General features: G+C 45.9%; 1 protein-coding gene across 6 annotated transcripts in view; it reads left to right on the top strand.

Annotated features, from left to right (window-relative positions):
* The window catches only part of Pknox2 (PBX/knotted 1 homeobox 2), a 259,037-nt gene extending 246,975 nt beyond the window's left edge, over window positions 1-12,062 (top strand). For 4 of the 6 annotated variants that reach the window (XM_029481797.1, XM_029481799.1, XM_029481798.1 and 1 more), the window contains 3 exons: window positions 7,655-7,731; window positions 8,545-8,723; window positions 9,985-12,052. In XM_029481797.1, the coding sequence (XP_029337657.1) occupies window positions 7,655-7,731; window positions 8,545-8,723; window positions 9,985-10,217 (489 nt within the window). In that variant the 3' untranslated portion in view covers window positions 10,218-12,052. Of the gene's footprint in view, window positions 1-7,654; window positions 7,732-8,544; window positions 8,724-9,984 lie in introns of all 6 variants that reach the window. The other 2 variants (XM_021173027.2, XM_029481800.1) reach the window with 2 other exon arrangements.
* The last annotated feature ends 5,990 nt before the right edge of the window (window positions 12,063-18,052 follow it).

The raw sequence follows: 18,052 nt of genomic DNA, 5'->3' as shown, positions 1-18,052 counted from the left end.
ACAGTTCATCATTATGAAGAAGTCAAGGCAAGAACTTTAAATAGCTAGTCACATCATATCCACAGTCAAAAGCAGAGAGAAATAGATGAGGTAGATTGCTTGCTTGTTAGCTTCCTCCTTTCTAATAGAGTCTGGATCCCCATGCCTAGGGAATGGTACTGCCCATAGTTGTCTGAGTCTTATGAGAACACCCCCTGAACACACACACGCCCACAGGCCAACCTAATCTAGACAATTTCTCAATTAAGACTGTCTTCTCAGGTGATTCTAGATCATGTAAAGTTGAAAAATCTAACTATGTATTGAGGATGATTGGTAATGTCTTCTAAGGCACAGTGTCTGGCAAATGGCTAGCAGCAGAGATGGACTAGTCTGGTTTAAGATACAGGAAATATGGACCCTGCCACTGACCTGCCCCTACTACCTGCATGACTACAGCTGGTTGTTAAACTCTCTTGAGATTCTTTTTCTCATATGTGACATGAGAGCAAAGCCTAACTCCTAGGTGCTTTGGCAGCACATAGTGAGTACATAGTGGGCATTCTATATACTATAAGTAGTAAAATGTAGCCAGTTTTTGTGGGTATTCAATGGGGGTAGTAACTATTGTTAACAGGTGGGACATGTTCCCATAGACTTCTGTATAACTTTATAGGAATCTACTTGAAAGCATAGAAAGACAGATGGCATTCAACAGAAAGGCTGTCAGAACCATAAGATCACCCTGCACCCCAAGTGACATGTGAAGGTAGCACTGTAGAGCCCAGTTCCCCAGTCTTTTCAGAATAGTAAAGTCATTGGATAACCTGCAAGTGGAGACCAGTCATGGACCTTTGGCCAATCTGTGTCCCCAAGCCATAGCTGGGGTAATGCACTGTTGTTTTTACACACCTGCACCATCTTGGGCTCCAGAGGGAGAGGCTGGGCACTAGGACTGTTTGGGTTCTGAGCAGTTTGGAGGCGCATCATAAGACATGTACAATCTCATAGCATCCCTCAGAAACCTGAGACACTGGTTAGGAGAAAACACACATGTACCCAGGACTTAGAGCAGTCTGAGAGGATGCATGGCTTAGAGAGAGGAACTGGCATTTACAGTGGACTTTAAGGATTGTTTGGGATTGGGTGGAGTATGGATGGTCTGTTTTGGGTGACAATCATCTCTCAAGTGATCATCTTTACCTGTTGTCTTAACATCTTAGTTATTGTTGACAGAGGGACTAACCCCTCCCTTCAAAGTGTTCTCATCATGAAATTCTCTTCATCCCTGTTCTGACCTGGAATTTGATGACCCACATGGTACCTTAGCATGACCAAAATGGGAGGCAGAAAGCTGTCTGGCTGTGTTCTTTGCTGCACCCATCTCTTGATGCCAAGGAAACTTAGGCCTCAAATTTCTGCTATGGCATGAGACTGTTCTCCCACCGGTTCTTCACTGGACCGGAGAAGCTGCCTTCTGACTCCCGAGGGAGGATGGCTGAATGCCAGGGCATGAGAGGCCCAAGGCACTCCACAGAAGATTAGTGGCTTTCAGAGATGCCCTCTAAAACTGTCATAAGACATACACAACCTCACAGAATCCCTAAGAAATCTGAGATACTGCTTAGGAGAAAACACACATGTACAAAGACCCAGAGCCATCCTCAAGGATGCAGAAAAGGAAGCCCTTCAGAGAAAGGAAACACCTCCACAGAAGGCATGGGGCTCCAGCTGACTGCCAACAGGCAACCTGTAGCTTTTTCAGAGCAAGAGCACACGCGATGATCCAAAGCTTTCTCTTTCCCTCTCTAATCTCTTTTTGACAAACACACACAGAATATGGCAGATATTACCCTAAGTACCCTGAGGCTAGTAGAATGATTTCTTAACTTTTCAGGAGGAAAAAAAAAATGCCCAAGGTCTAGAGGTACGGAGAGGCAAATCCAGGATCCAAACCATGTAGAACTATGTTCTCACCCACACCCACAGGACCATCTCTGTGACCCCTCTAGAGAAGCAGGTTATCTTGATAGACTGTGAAGTATCCTCTCCTGCCTGCCCCTCAAATGGTCAACAATCAATCAAGAAACAGCAGTAGTGTGACTTGCCTCCAGGAAGAATTCCCAGGAGTCTGAATCAGAGAATCACCGCCCATCCTCCTTTGTACCTGCAGACACCCCCTCCCAAACCTCCACATAAATTTATTTAACAAGCACACACCACACACTTAGAGTAGGTCAGGTATCCTCTATGCAGATGGGAAGGAGACAAAGAGAAATAGACTGTCCCTTTTCTCAAAAAACTGACAATCTGTCTCTTTGGGGCAGCAGATAACATATCACCCCTATAGTGGAAGGCAGTCTAGGGAAGCACTTGAATATGGAGGAAGGAGAGAACTGCATGGGCTAAAGATGAATAGGAGCAGGCATGGAAGCAAGCTAAGAAGAACCATTCTCATTACAGTGTGATAAATGTGTTAAAATAGAAACCAGAGGGAGAAAGAACAGCTTATAGACTCAAAATGGGAGGCAGGATGTTTTCACAGTGGGAACCTATACAGTAACAAAACCAAATAACTACAGTCATTCAAAACCACGAGTGAACAAATAACATCATCAATATAATGTTTGAAACCCAGACAAAATGTTGCATATGGCTGTAATCTCAGCACTCAGGAGTTGGAGGCAGGAGGACCAGAAGTCCAAGGTCATCTTTAGTTATGCAGTGAGTTCATAACCAGGCTGAGCGACATGAGACCCTGTCTCAAAGAAAACAAAACAAATGAACAAACAAACAAAAACAAGGCAAAACTGAGCCATTGTGTTGCAGGACAGACATACAGAATGACCTACAGAAAAGTAAGGAAGTGATTTTCATAAAAGTTTTGCCTTTGGGAGAGTGGTTGGAAGGAAGTAGATGAAGCTCCCAGGGTGGGTCAGTCTCCCACCTTTTGCCCTAGGGGTGGATGAGTAGCGAGCATTTGCTGTATGGCGGTAGGTGATGCTGGGCTGCATAGCTCTCTGTAATTCTCTGTGTTTTTAAAGGGTAGGAGTAAAAACAAGGAAGAATAAGCATTCTAAACATGGCAACTGTTCCCATTGCTAACTGCACTTGCCTCGGTCAAGCAACGCATGACTTGTCTGCTTGCATGATTGCTTGCTTGCTCTATCATCTCTGAAATCAGGGTGCATCTGGCATCGGTGTCATGTTAGATGTGACACCATATGGTCATTTCAAAGCTCTGCCCCTAATGGGCACCTCCCTTTGGGTTCCAGGCCCTCCTGAGCAGTGGCATTCCCATAGATTGAAGGCTCCAAAACAAGCCCATGGTTGCCAAGAGGGAGAAAGCAAGAAAGGTTTGGTAGGCTCTAGCGCAGGTCTGGGAAAGGGAAGCCCACTCCCTACTGAGTCTGCTGTCAGTATGGGCACTGATACCCACAGGTTGATGTTCCCCACATCACAGGTCCCTTTGTGACCCAATCAACCACATGGTGAGATTCACATGGGCTACGGATGTCGGAGGGTCATCACAGGGTAACCTTGAATGAAAGAAGTTGCCAGAGATACAAAAACCAGTGCTGGATTAGTTTCTTCTGACCAGAGCTCACTCTTCAAACTAGAGGCTACTTCAGTGTCCTTTGACTCCAAGGAAACAAGAGTTGTGGAGGTATAAAGGGCAGAATCAGGAATGCTGCAGAGGAGGGTTTTTTTTTAGGTTAGTTTGCAAAGGAGCCAAAAAGCACCTACTTAATGCATATGCTTCAAGTTCCTTGTCTTGAGTGTTCAACTGAAGGAGTCTGAGAGGCTTCTATGCATCAGTAAAGATATAACACTCTTGTTCTGTCAGCCTGTACATCACTCTGAAGTCCAAGAAGTGGGTGCCCTTTTTACTTCCATTTTAACCAGAGAAAGCTAAGGACAAAAGACACAGAATGAGTAGCCAAGGCCCAACAGTGACCAGAGAGTGAGACAAGACTCCACCTGCTCCTCAATCGCTCTTCACCATCAAGCAGCTGTGCCCAGTTGTAGAAGTCTTCAGGCAGGTACTGAGAAGGGTCTTGACTTTGCTAGTCAGGGCTATACCTTTTTCAAGGAAGATTCATTCACTTGGAGGGAGCTGCAGCTTGGGCCCTTCCTTTTGGCCTTCAGCAGAGTTCCTCCAGCTGGTGATCACAGGACAGCTTCCAGGGGACAATGCTCATCTCCTAAGATCTCATTTCACTCCCTCTCTTGTCCTTGGACTCAAGCCTTTCCAGTTGTGCTAAAAGTAGCACTGACTCAATTGTGGTCTGTCCAGAAGCCAGGACTATTTTGATTCTGTCCTCAAGAGTCATGTGGTCTAAGGCGTGTACAAGCTGGACTGCTCCCCAGGACTTGACTGTGGTGCCAGGAATGTTCTGGCCCACACACCTGTTCCCAAAGCTGGGCTAACTGTTTTCTACTCATCCACAGCCTCCACCCTGTGCCTCCTGAGGTGGTACGCTGGGACAGAGAGGTGGTGGGACCTGTTAGTAGGGGTGCTCATAAGAGATCTAAAAATCCCACCCATTGCAGAACAATCAATGAATATTGAGCCATACTCATTCTTCAAGAAGGTGGAAATATGTCGATCGGTGTTTAAGATACTCAATCCTTCAGTGCCAGAAGCAGAGACTCCTTAGAGACAAGAAGCATCATTCTTCCATAGTAGGCTAGGAGACTTCTCTCTCTGGGGTCCTAACAGGGGAAGAGATGCTCATCTGACTAAGTCATGGTATAAGGCTTCTGCTTTAAAGGCTTCTATCTCCTCTACTGGAGTAGTTCGGTTATTCTTCAAAGCCCAGTTGAGGCCCCAGTTCCCTAGGCATCCTCCCCAACTAAACCAACCATCTCCTATGGCCCAAAGAGCCTTAGTACACACTACCTATAGTAGAGGTGCCCCCACCTCCACCTTTCAGCTGTGAACTCCTAACTTTCAGGTGTCTCTGACTTCTAGCACTCAGGAAGCAGCAGATATCCAGCCTGTGTAAACTGATGACCCAGCTCTGCTCAAGAACCAACCTCATCCACATGTCCTTCTTGTTGTGTCTGTTGACTTGTATACTCGTACACCATCATTGGACCATTCCTATGACTGGGCTGGGCACTATTGAGATAACTTCTTATGAGCCAGAGTTCCTGCCTAAGGGTAGTCCAAAGTTTCCTGCTGGCTATTGATGTCCCTTTATGATGAGCACAATGCACTTATTCAGAGGCCTTGATGACCACCTTGGCCTAAGAGAGCTGAAAAGGCCTCCCTGAGGATTTGCTCTGTGACAAATTCAGCGGCACTCAGAAATGTCTTCAGTGGGAAGATGAGGGAAGAGATATCAGTAGTAGTTCAGTAATGGAGGGCATGTGTGGTCAACTTGCATACCTGTAAGTTCTATGTCATGCAGTCTGAACTAAGTATGGATTGAAAATACTTGAAAAAAATTGCACTAAGCATATACAGATTCTTTTTCTTAACATTGTTTCCCTAAGTAATATGCTATAATGATTATTTCCACATGGTTATCTGAAATATTGTCAGTAATCTAGAGGCGATATTTGGCACTAAGGAGAATATGGCCATCATATACTCTTTTCCTCTGAGTTTTCATAGTGCTCAGTTCCCAGGTCTGTGTAGGATGTATAGGCTGTATGGAAATATGGTGCTATGTTATGGAATGAGAATGGGTCATCCATAGATATTGCTGTCCATGAGGGGTTGTGAACCAATCCTCCATAGATAACAGGGAAAGATTCTGGCAGCCATAGATAGGGAGGCTTAGCTCCTTCCTGTGACCCTTGTGAAGTAGGATGGGAATATCACCAGGGTCCCTGCCTGTTCACCCTTACACGGCCTGACATTTCCCCTTGTGGCCTCCCTCTGCTTCCTTCCAATTAGCATGAAATTGGCTCTGGTAACACTGGTGTTCATTCCTTCTTGTTAGACTCTTAATATTGCATGAATCACAGCATCAGATGCCCTGGTGTGGTGGTCAGGGTCAGAGGTGTGAATTAAAACAACACATGATCCTGATTGCTTTAGTCAAGGGACATGAAGGCCAGATGAAGAGGCTGCTTTCCTTTGTCACTGCTAACGCCAGCACTTCGAAGGCTGCAATACTCCAACTGCTCCCTCTGTGAGCTTTAAACATCTTGCCCAAGTCACCCCATCCTCACTGTACAAACTCTTTGCAAGTATTTAATCATCACATAACTTAATAATGTCTTGTTAAATGCCATGCCTGAGGTCTCACAATAGAGCTAGCTTGGGAGCCCCAATCTCTGGGACTTTAAAGAGTCCAAGCATTTCTTGTCTACTAGCAACAGGAGCAGAATGAAAGATCCTGGTCTGAGAATGCTGGATGGCTTGGTGCTCTATGCCTGAGACCTCCAGGTCTCCTTCTCTGCTTCTAGGATGAATCCATGGTCTCTTTAGACTCTCCCAATGCCTACTGCCTGTCAGGCACTTGTGCCAGAGCCTCAGAAAGCTCCAGAATTACATTAACTCAGTGTTGTCTGGCTCCACACTCAGTGGCCTCCAGACCCTCCTCCTTAGGTTCTCCCTTTCTTTTGTTTCTGATTCCAGGTAGGTTTTTTGTTTGTTTTATTTTTGTGGGTTTTTTTTTGGGGGGGGTGATATTGTTTTGAGAGTCTCTTGTAGGCCAGGCTGATCACCCTGCTTTCACCTCTGAAGTGTTGTGATTATAAGCATGAGCCACCACACCCAATCAGACTTTTCCAGCTCAGCCATCTTCCTGTGGCTCTGGCCACTGCATATTCCCTTCCCATACATTTCTACGGTGCTCAGTGCCGAAACTTCAGCATCTCCAACTTTGCCTTTGTTTTCCTCTATCAGTGGTCATTTATGTGTAAAGATGGTGCAGACACATTCTTAAATGTGCACTGTGTCCTCATGAAGTGCGGTTCAAAAGAGGGAATAAATGTGTAATCAAAGCCAGACCAGAGTATGCAAGACCGCAGGAGATATCTGTACCACTCAACCCTCCGCAAGGGAACACAGAGCCATAGTCTGAAGAACCGAGTTGGTAGGATCATCTGAGTGACTGTCCTATAATTCACTCTATAGACCAGTGCTGGAGTTAAAGGTGTGTGTCACTACTGCCTGGCCCACCTCACAATGTTAATACATTTGCTTAAATGAAGTTAAATGTATGGAAGCGTTTCAAAGGATTAAAAGGTCCTATGGCAGTAGTGTACCACTGTATATATCTGGTCTCTCCAAATGCTTAGGAAAAATCTGGATACATAGTAGATATAAATAACAAGTAATTTAGATTGTATTAATTCATGCCCCTTCCCCATGTACTGCCTTTTGCAGGCTTTCAAGACCATGGTTGATCCTAGCTCTGAGAATGCCTGCCTTTCTGGGGAATCAAGTGAGAGTCAGGGGAAAGTGCCTGCAATCAATACTGAACTGACTGTAAAAACCACCCAGGTCCTCATTGCGTGGCACTGTGCTGGGGGAGTCGAAGGCATGTGGGAGCTTCTGTGTACACTCCAGATGCATTGTCCTCAAGAGCAAGCATTGCCCTTTTCCAGTTCCGGCTCCCAATCCCTGAGCTGTGTCCATGTGTTGGGTACAAACACCAGGACAATCTAGCCTCCGAATGCCCACAGTTCCTCATTAGCCATTCTCTCCTTTCAGCACCCCTATCCCACTGAAGATGAGAAGAGGCAGATTGCAGCGCAGACAAACCTCACCCTTCTGCAAGTAAACAACTGGTGAGTTGGCATCACCTGCTCACAGGCTCTCAGATCCAGGAGCACATGCTTGGCTAGGGAACTCTGAGCAGGGAGAGGAGATAGAGTGCCCAGACCTGCCTCACAGCCTCAGCTCCACTGCCAGGCCAGATACAAGGAGCTGGAGTCAGCCTGGCCTGGGCTTCAACTGCAGCTTCACAGCACCCTCTGCTGGGAAATTGGGTCAAGTACATCCATGGAAACCTTATGAGTTTAGGGGGAAAACCAAAACAAAACAAAACCACTGCTAGAGAATCTGGGCTCACCAGCCCAGCAGAGACAGACCAGAGGGTCTTACATCAGATAACAAAGGCACATCCAATCCAGCAGTGGTTATCTGGTCTACCCAACTCCATGTATGCTGAAACCAAAACATTTTACAAAGTAAGCTAGGAATGAGGAGGGAGAGATGCCTTCCTGAACTGGCAGGGATGTAGGGGTCCTTGTCTGCTTCTTGTCAGGATGGACGGAAGGTACTAGACCCTAAAGCTAGGCCCCTGTTATAAGTCCAAAAGTTGGTGACTGTGTCCACAGCCCTTCCCTTCTCTGTTCAGTTCTGGTGGATCTTGAGTAGGGATTTCTGACAGCTCCTCATGCATTCTTCCCAGACTCTTTGATCACCAAACCGTGGGTAATTCACAAACTTCTCAGGCATAGGATTTCTTACCTGTAGACTAGTACCCCTGCCTATAGACATTTGCAGGGAGCAGCTTAAATGTCACATTTGCTCACCCCAACACTATCCATGCGACCCAGATGGTGTCTAACCAGGTCTTCCCCATCACCCCTGGGCAGGTTCATCAATGCCAGAAGGCGCATCCTGCAGCCCATGCTTGATGCCAGCAACCCAGATCCTGCTCCCAAAGCCAAGAAAATCAAGTCTCAGCACCGGCCCACCCAAAGATTCTGGCCCAATTCCATTGCTGCTGGGGTTCTGCAACAGCAGGGTGGCACCCCAGGGACGAACCCTGATGGTAAGACCAGGCCTAAGGATGCCCTCAGTTGGGGTTGGTGGGGGTTCTGAAAAGCAAAGATTCAAGGGTGAATGTCTCCTTCCCCAGGGTCCTTTCATTACTTTCCACAGTGCTTGTACCAGGTTTATTTGTTTGTTTGTTTTGTTTTTAGAGAGAGAGAGCTTACTAAGAAGGGATGTTCTGAGCACATTTTTGGTTTGTTTTTGTTATTGCTATTATCTGTGATTTGTTTTGTTTGAGGCAGGATCTCATGTAGTCTGAGAGCCTCATATGGCCAAGGCTATTCTTGTATTCTGATCCTTATGCCTCTGCTTTCTTAGTGCTAGGTTTCCAAGTATGAGCCACAACGCTCATCTCTCATGTAAGTTTTAACAAACTTAAAGCAAGCTCACAATGGAATGGGAGAGGGTGGTCCTTGGAGTCAGTGGTTGCTCAGCAAGAGCCCTTTTCTCCTTGCTCCTCATACTCTCAGGTTTCTGATTACAGTCACTATCTACTTAGCTCTCCAAGGGCAAGGCCATCTATAAATACCAAGGCAGGCAGCTGGCTTGTGAACAGAGGCCAGGGGAAGCTTTGTTCTTCCAGATTCTCCATCACACCCTCCATACATGCTCTTCAACGTGCTGGTTTCCTGGTAAACAATGAATAATTTAATCAGCGAGACATTTCTGAGGTTGGCCCATGAAGATCGCTGTGTGGGCACTAGGGTGGAGACATCCGTGCACATGCATATCTGCATGCCTATGGCTGTACACAGGTTCCTCTGTGACCTGTTGCCATCTGTTGAGGTAGATTAGGAATAAATAGAGGTGGTGCTGGACAAGTCTGCAGAAAATCCCAGTGCTAGCAGTGGTGACAGTATCTGGAACCCAAGACTTAGCAGAGGATGAAGATGAAGACAAGACTCAGTTTCCTCCACTTCAGAATTCGTTTCAGAGTTCCTGCTTTACAAAATAGTTGGAAATTTTAATTAATTAGTTAATTAATTAAAAAGTGCTCTCTATACTTATATAGAGAATGCTGAATATGTAGTAGCCTGGAGTGTTGCTGCCTGGAATGGTGCAGAAGTTAAGCAATGGAGGGATAGAAAGCTTCATGCCGGTGGATTGTCTCACTCAGGGTTTGGTGCTCTTACACCTTGTTTTGGTGACAAGGGCCCCACCATCCCACAAGCCAGCCCATCCACCCTGTCCATCACTAAGGTTGCTGGGCCCAAGCCACAGTTCTTGCCTCATCCTAACCTTTGTCCTCTCCCATGCAGGTTCCATCAACTTGGACAACCTGCAGTCCCTGTCCTCAGACAATGCCACCATGGCCATGCAGCAGGCAATGATGGCTGCACATGATGATTCATTGGATGGGACAGAAGAAGAGGATGAAGATGATATGGAGGAGGAGGAAGAGGAAGAGGAGGAGCTAGAGGAGGAGGCTGATGAGCTACAGACAACGAATGTCAGCGACCTGGGCTTAGAACACAGTGACTCCCTGGAGTAGTCAGGCAGCCCAGATTGCGCTGGTCACCGAGCAGGAAAGGAGTGTCATCAGGAGGGTTCAGGGTGAGGGGAGGAGATATGGGCAGGCAGCACTAAGAAAGTTGGGCCCTAGCTTCCCTGAATCATAGCTTGAAGAAATGCAGAGGAGACACCCTGCTCCTTTCCAACCACCAAGCTTCAGTGAAAACCTAGTCCCAGACCCTCAGACTACAGAGCACTCCATTGCTGGGGCCAGTCAAACAGCCTGTGAAGAAAGACAGCGTGAGATCTGGACTCACCGAATACCAGTGATGACACCCATGGCTGCGCATGGAAAAAGACTTGATTTGTTTACAAGCCACTGCCCTGTGAGGTGGACAGGTGCTGCTTGCAGAGCGAACCTTTGCTAAGGGGCAGACTTGGGAGGGAAGGATGAGAAAGAAGGGGTCTAACATTTTCCCCCAGGAGAATCTGAGCTCCCTTGAAAGACACTCACGGACAGAAAGGAGCCCAAATGCATAACCAGTGGCCAGAGGAGTGGGAGGGCCTGAGACAACACCCACACCCTGCATATCAGAGTGGAACATGGACTGCACAGGGCTCCAACTTACCCTACCAGGACCCTGTCTCTTGGCACAGCAGCCATGGACTAAGGAGAGGGGGAAGGAAACCAAAGAGACTCCTTCTTCCTCTCTTGGAAATACATTGTAGGTGGGTCCAACCTGAAGAGGTTAAGAGCAACTCTACATCTGGGTCAGCTCGAGGACCAAGCAGGTAGCAGAACCTGGATCAGGAGCCATATTAAGATGACTTTGGGGATCCCAGCAGTCTCTAGGTGATCACATCATAGCTCCTGTCACAATAGGACCATGGTATCTTATTAGATGTTCCTACCCTCAGATGGAGTTCTTCAGAGACCCCAGCCCCCTCCATAAACCTTTAGGGGTTCTTTCCACTCCACAGGTCTTCGTGGTATCCCTCTGCTCCCAAGCTGGCACTACCAGCTTCTGGCCTTCTCCTTCATTCTATTCTCCAGAGAAGGCAGAAGAAACATTGGAAAGAAGCATTGTCCCAATGGGAAGCCAGGGTCTGAAGAAGGTGCTAGTGCTCTTACCTTCAGGACTCAACATGGCAGGGGATATAGCGCCCAGCTGATCCACACACACCATGATTGGCATCTGCTCCTCCTGTCCCCTCCCACCCTGTGGCTGTGAAAGACAGGACTGACCACACGTGTGTTTTCCGTTGGGTTTAATGTGATGGGTGTGCAGTTTCATTTGTAAGTGTGCATTGGCCATCTCCTTCAGTGCTAGGATGTGAATGGCTATCTGGCTCAACCAGAGGGCACTCTTGTGACCTTCTGAGCCTTCTCCTCCTCTACCTGGTTGGGTGGAGCAAAAGGATAGTCACTTTTCTGAGGTCTCCCGGAAATGAATGTATTTCTCCCCCAAAAGAGCTGATATTTAATGTTTTACTAGGGATTTTTGAGAAACAAATAACCTTATTTATAATCTGGGTGATCCAATCATTTTTTTACTCCCTTTTGATGCCATACCTAGAGGAAAGGCAAGCTTTTTGGCGTGAGACTTTTGCAACCCACAGTGGGATAAAACATTTCCTCTTCTGGTTCATTTTTCTTGTTAAAGTACATACATCCACACATAAATTCTTCCACTCAGCACCGTGACAAGCTCCCTTCTTCAGCACGGACATGTGTGCATACGTGCACATGGATACACATGTCTACATCTCCCTCCTAGCCCCTGCCACCTGCCGAATGTTACGCAACCTCCTTCTGATGTATCCACCAAACCAGTACTGAATGTGGCCACGAGTTTTCAGTAAACCTTATCACCTACCGAAATACTGATGCACAGTTCTCTCTTCTTGTGACTGCCTTAGAGGTCCCTTAGGGCTTCAGTGGGACCCTGGGCCAGACAGAAACTGGAGGCCCAGCATACACCCCACTAAAATGACCACCCTCAGAAAGCGACGAAGTAGAGGGCTTTTGGAGTGACTTGTTAGCCTGTCTGGAGGGAAGAATGGTCCACTTTGACACATCTGCCTTGTGTGTTGTCTATCTCTAAGAGCATAGAGAGGACAGAGAAAGCTCTGTACTGCCCTCTCCTGACAGCTCCCTGTACTGCAGGTGAGAGCTCACTTACTCAGCCTTCCTCCCATTTAGACCTTGGTATTCTCCCACTGTTTGCTCTAGGACTTTATCATCCAAGTGGGTGCTGATATAGCCTGCACTTGTCTCTCAAATGCCTGTTGTCCTTTGTCCAACTGGTAGAAAATGCTGGAACCTGAAAAGAGGTGTTGCCTGAGCTGCAGCTTTAACCCTGACACTATGTCTAGGGCAGGGTCTGTCCCAGAATCCCAGAGGTCATCTCTGCACTCCTGAAAGTCAGGCCAAGGATGCCAAAGGGGTCAAAAGATTCACAAGTTGATAACAAGTCCATTACAACCTCACCTCCCCAAATTGGAAAGATGAAGAGCTAAGCATAGTAGACCATATACATTGTCCCAACCTTCTGATGATGGAGGCAGGGGGATCAGAAATTCAAGCCCATCCTGGTCACATCACCAGTTAGAATACAGCCTGGAATATGTGAGACCTGTTTCAAAAAGTAACACAGAGAAAGAGAGAGAGAGAGAGAGAGAGAGAGAGAGAGAGAGAGAGAGAGAGAGAGAGATAGTTTAAAAGGACTGAAGATAAATGGCTCAGCAGTTAAGAATACTTGCTGCCCTCACAGGGAGGACCCAAGTTCAGTTCTCAGCACTAATTCCAGTCAGGATAAAATTTCTCTGACCTCTGTAGGTACCAGGCAAGCACATAGTGCATGTAACATGCATAACATGCATGTGGGCACTTATGACATACAAATAAGAAAAGTATATGTGTATATATATGTAATCAAGAAAAGGAAATTCCATGACCAAATTAATTACCTGGATACTGTTAGCTGAAATAAATAACCAAATTAGCCCAACATTCTTAGCTAAATATACCATACACTGTGTGCACTGCATATCAGTATAGTCAAGGCTGGGAAAAGCCCCGCAGGAAAGAAGCCTGTTCAACTGTTTAGTTGATCCTCATATTCATGTGCTACTGTTTCTGCTTTCTATTTTCAAGTCCCATATATTAAGGATTCTGCAGAGCACACAGCAGGAAACGTGACCCAAAGGCATTGGACTAACATGGTTCTTCTCCAGCAAGGTTTTCCATCCTGGGTTGCCATCTTTTCAACCATGCTCTTAACTCAGAGGGGTTTGTGGAGTGGGTGGCTGTGTTCTCAGGAGGCTGCAACTGCTTTGTCTGCATAATCCAGATGCTACCCAACCCCAAGAGACGTTCCCTGTGATAATGACAGAAAGGAGATACTGGAGGTGGGGTGGGGTGAATTTCCATTTGCTCAAAACCAAACTCTGATATTAGGGTCCAAGAACCTGTTCAGTCTAGCTCTGCCCTTGACTCCCAGTCTACCAGGAAGACCCTTTCAGGCTTGCAAATCCTGCTGAGGACTAAAAACAAACATTCTCAACCCAGAAGTACCTCTACTGATTTACATAGGCTGGATGCCGGCAATGACTGGCAGCCTGCAACCTGCTCAGTACACACTTGCTAACCCGCCCCTCCCCACCCCAATCCTGGACTCTGCTTTACACACCAGGGATACAACTATGAGCAATGAAGCCCTTCCAAGGGGCTTGCATTCTGAAAGACTGGTTTGGATCGCAAGCTGATCACTCTGGGACATTGATCTCTTAACTTTATCACTCAGAGTTGCCACCAAGAGCTTCTCAGGTCAAGTGTGGTTTGCTCCAATCAGTTGCTTTTAAGATTTTTGCACAAACATAACATTGCACATCTAAACATATGAGATTCCTCCTCTCTCCAAAAAGTCAGGCAATTTGGAACCTACATTACTGCATGCCTGTGATTGGGGCAACTGAATAACTGCTGCCCCGAGATTCACTCTCCAAGTTATGACACCCCAACTCTTGTTGTAGCCCACCTCAAAGGCTAGGTGAGTTGTGGTTGTGCTGGAACTGCCCTCAGTCTCTCTTTTCTCTATGATATCTAATTGGGTTAGAGTGTTTTAGGTGTTCAGGTTGGGTTGGTGGTATCAGAGCTTGAACCTAGGGGCTAGAAAATGCTAGGTATATGCCCTATCACTAAGCTATCTCCCAATTCATTCTCTCTCTCTCTCTCTCTCTCTCTCTCTCTCTCTCTCTCTCTCTCTCTCTTTCTTTCTCTGGTGTGTGTGTGTATGTGTGTGTATGTATATGTGTGTGTGTACTGAGCTTTATTCCATTTTTTTTTCTGTGTGTCTGTGTTTCAGTTTTGTTTTTCTTGGTCTCACTAAGGTGCCCAGGCTGGCTCTGAATTTGTTCTGTAGCACAGGTGTGCCTTGAATCTGTGATCCTCTTGCCTCATCATTCCAAGGAGCTGGAATCACAGGGCTATACCAATAGGCCCAGTTTGCTTCATTTGGGGGGGGGGGGTTCTTGCTATATAGTACAGGCTGGACTGGAACAAGTTATATATACCAGGCTAGCCCCAAACTCATTGTGCAGTATAGGCAACCTTTAATTCTTCATCATCCTATCTCAGACTCAAGTGCTGGGAGTATGTGCAGAGCTAAATAGATGTTTTATAAAAAAGGAAATATTACTTTAAACCCATTTCTCCATCAAAAATTAGAAAGCAAGATGGTCCAACAGTACTCTGCCTTGGAAACAAAATACTGGAGAAAATATCTGTGGAAATGCAGATAGCCCTTTGTTGAGGTAAATCTCCAATCCAAATAAGCCCTTGCAATGAAAACACAACTCAATATGAATATAAGCTGTGTGCCTAGATTGGGCAGATCTACCACTACACTACTATATTCCCCAGCTATGAGATCCCTCATAACTTGCGGTTCTCCAGGCCACGTGCTTCTGCTCCATTTTCCTTCCATCTCCTCCTCTTCAGTCTTCCTCTCTCTCCCTCTCCTCACTCTCCCTAAAACTTTTCAGCTCCACCTTCCCTTCCACTTCCCAATCACCGGTTCTAGCCTTTATTTTACAAATTAAAATGGGGAGAACGTTTACAAGAAGTCAGCTGAGTTAATCCTGGTCCCAGGCAGCCCCTCTTGGGGAAGCAGAATTAGCATCAAAATACAAACAGCGCCAGGGCGATCCACAGCAGCCCTTTTCTTGTACTCTATATGCATATTACACTCAAATACCTTAGCTCTGGTGTCCAACCTGCCATTCTGGCCTTGATGGGAAATCATGAGCTTTGGAGGAACAAAAACTTCCACAACCAGTGTTTCCTCAGGAACATTGCTCATAGAAAATAGACTTCGGGCTGGTGATATGGCTCAGTGGGTAAGAGCACCCNACTGCTCTTCAAAAGGTCCAGAGTTCAAATCCCAGCAACCACATGGTGGCTCACAACCATCTTGTAATGAGATCTGACTCCCTCTTCTGGAGTGTCTGAAGACAGCTACAGTGTACTTACATATAATAAATAAATAAATCTCTAAAAAAAGAAAATAGACTTCAGGGGCCCTTGAGATGGCTCAGTGGGTAAAGAAACTTACCACCAAGTCTGACCATCTGAGTTTGATTCCTGGGGCTCACATGATGGAAAGTGAGAACTGAGACCTTCAAGTTGGCCTCTGAACTCTATGCACATGCTATGGCATATGTGACTCCCACACAAATAAATAAAATATTAAAACGATTTCAGAGCTGGGCATATGCACACACCTGTAATCCAAGCACCTGGGAGATAGGGGCAGAAGGGTGGAAGAGTTTGAGCCCAGTTGGGACTACATAAAGAGACCCCCATCTAAGAAGGGTAAAGGAAGGAGAGAAAGGGGAAGGGAATGGAGGGAAGGAATCTTTAGCTCCTCTTTCAAGTTCCTAACCACATAACTTCCTTTCTTCTCCTTTCCATTTAGACTTCAACCCCACGCCAATTATCCATTCACTAAGCTACTGTGGGTGCCTACCATGTACAGCATCCAAGAGGGGTCAAAGGATAATTCAGTTCTGCAGGACATCATAGGTCAGGGGTTAAGTACCAAGGCCCACAGTGCTGATTGTACCGTGCTGTGTGCTTCTTGGTATCTTATTTCTAGGCCACACAAGGCAAGTTTTATTATACCGCTTTCGAGTGTATCTTCTACTTTTATATTTCTCAGCCTCTCTCTGGGCCGATCTCATTTAGCCCCTTTGCAAATTAAATGCATCTCATTAAACTGAACCCATTTAGGACAATGCCCTTCAGGTGTGTGCATCTTCGTACATCTTTCATTTTAAGACAAGTGTTTGATTTATTTTCATCTCATTAAAGTCTTTAAAATTATGTGCATCTCATTACACTCAGCATACTGAGATGACTTATTTCAGGTGTAGACATTACACCCAGTATTACCAAGCAGGAATATGATTTTTTTTTGTTGTTGTTTCATTACAAGCCTTACAATTTATGTACATCTCATTACAATCAGCCATTTAAGACAATTCCCTTCAGTTGTGTGGATCTCATTATACCTTTTCATTTTCTGGGTTTTTTTTTCGTGTTATTTATTCAGAAGACTCACTTCGGGTATATATGTACCACTTCTCCCCATCCCCCCACTTCCCCCAAAGGTTGTTTTCTTTATGTATGAGTGCACTGTTGCTCTCCTCAGACATACCAGAAGGGGGCACCAGATCCCGTTACAAATGGTTGTGAGTCACCTGTAATGGGATGGTTGCTGGAAGTTGAACTAAGGACCTCTAGAAGAGCAGTCAGTTCTCTTAATCGTTGAGCCATCTCTCCACCCTGTATATGTACCACTTCTTCACCCTTTATTCCTGCGCATTTCAGGGTGGTTGTTTACATTGTTGCATTGTAAAATGTTGACTCTCTCAAACTTCTTGAAAGCCAGATATACTCATCTTGTGGGCCTCTTATGGTGACACAGACAGGAAGAATGACTGACTCCTCTGGGTTTAGTCAGGACTCTGCCAACAGTTTCCCTTATTATACAGGGACCATCAAAACCAACTGCCCCGCTGGAGAGATGGCTCAACAGTACTGACTGCTCGTCCAGAGGTCCTGAGTTCAATTCCCAGCAACCATGGTGGCTCACAACCATCTGTAATGGGGTCTGATGCCCTCTTCTGGTGTGTCTGAAGACAGCAACAATATTCTCACATAAAAATAATTTTAAAAATCTTAAACAAAACAAAACAAAACAAAACAACAACTGCCCTTGTTTGCATATTGAGGAGGTATAAAGTGTCTAAGTTTCCTTTGGTTGCTACCCATGGAACTGCAGCACTGTAGAGACTGGCTCAATAGTTCTTAGCATCTCCTGAAGAAGCAGCCCAGATACCCACGCCACCTGGGGAATTAGATAAGTACTACAACCCAGCTCCTAACATCTAGAGGGCTACATACTTCTGCTCTATCCATCCATCCATCCATCCATCCATCCATCCATCCATCCATCCACTGGGAATGGAACCTGAGCTCTGATCTCTAAGCAGTGTTCTATTACTGAGCATCGTTTAGACTGGAGTGTGTATCAATGGGTACACCTGTTGGAAGGAGGTGAAATAGCTTTGCTGGCTTATGATGGAATCTCCCGGATCCCTCCATGCCTACTAGTTTTTGATATCTCTCCTCCCACCCTGTCCTGGAGAGTCACAGCTGGAATGTACCTTAGAATTGCTAGGCAGGAGTTTTAGAGTTGAAAATCAAAATATTTTGGAGTCTGAACCAGTAGGTGCATTTTTAACAGCACATCTGAGATTCACAAAAGAATCTTCAGTCACGTGGTCCTGAAAATGCTGGATGCTTTCAGC

The sequence above is a fragment of the Mus caroli genome, chromosome 9 (assembly GCF_900094665.2).
Source record: "Mus caroli chromosome 9, CAROLI_EIJ_v1.1, whole genome shotgun sequence".
Taxonomy (NCBI): domain Eukaryota; kingdom Metazoa; phylum Chordata; class Mammalia; order Rodentia; family Muridae; genus Mus; species Mus caroli.
Note: the sequence above shows the minus strand (reverse complement) of the source record. Positions and strands in the feature narration are given on the sequence as shown.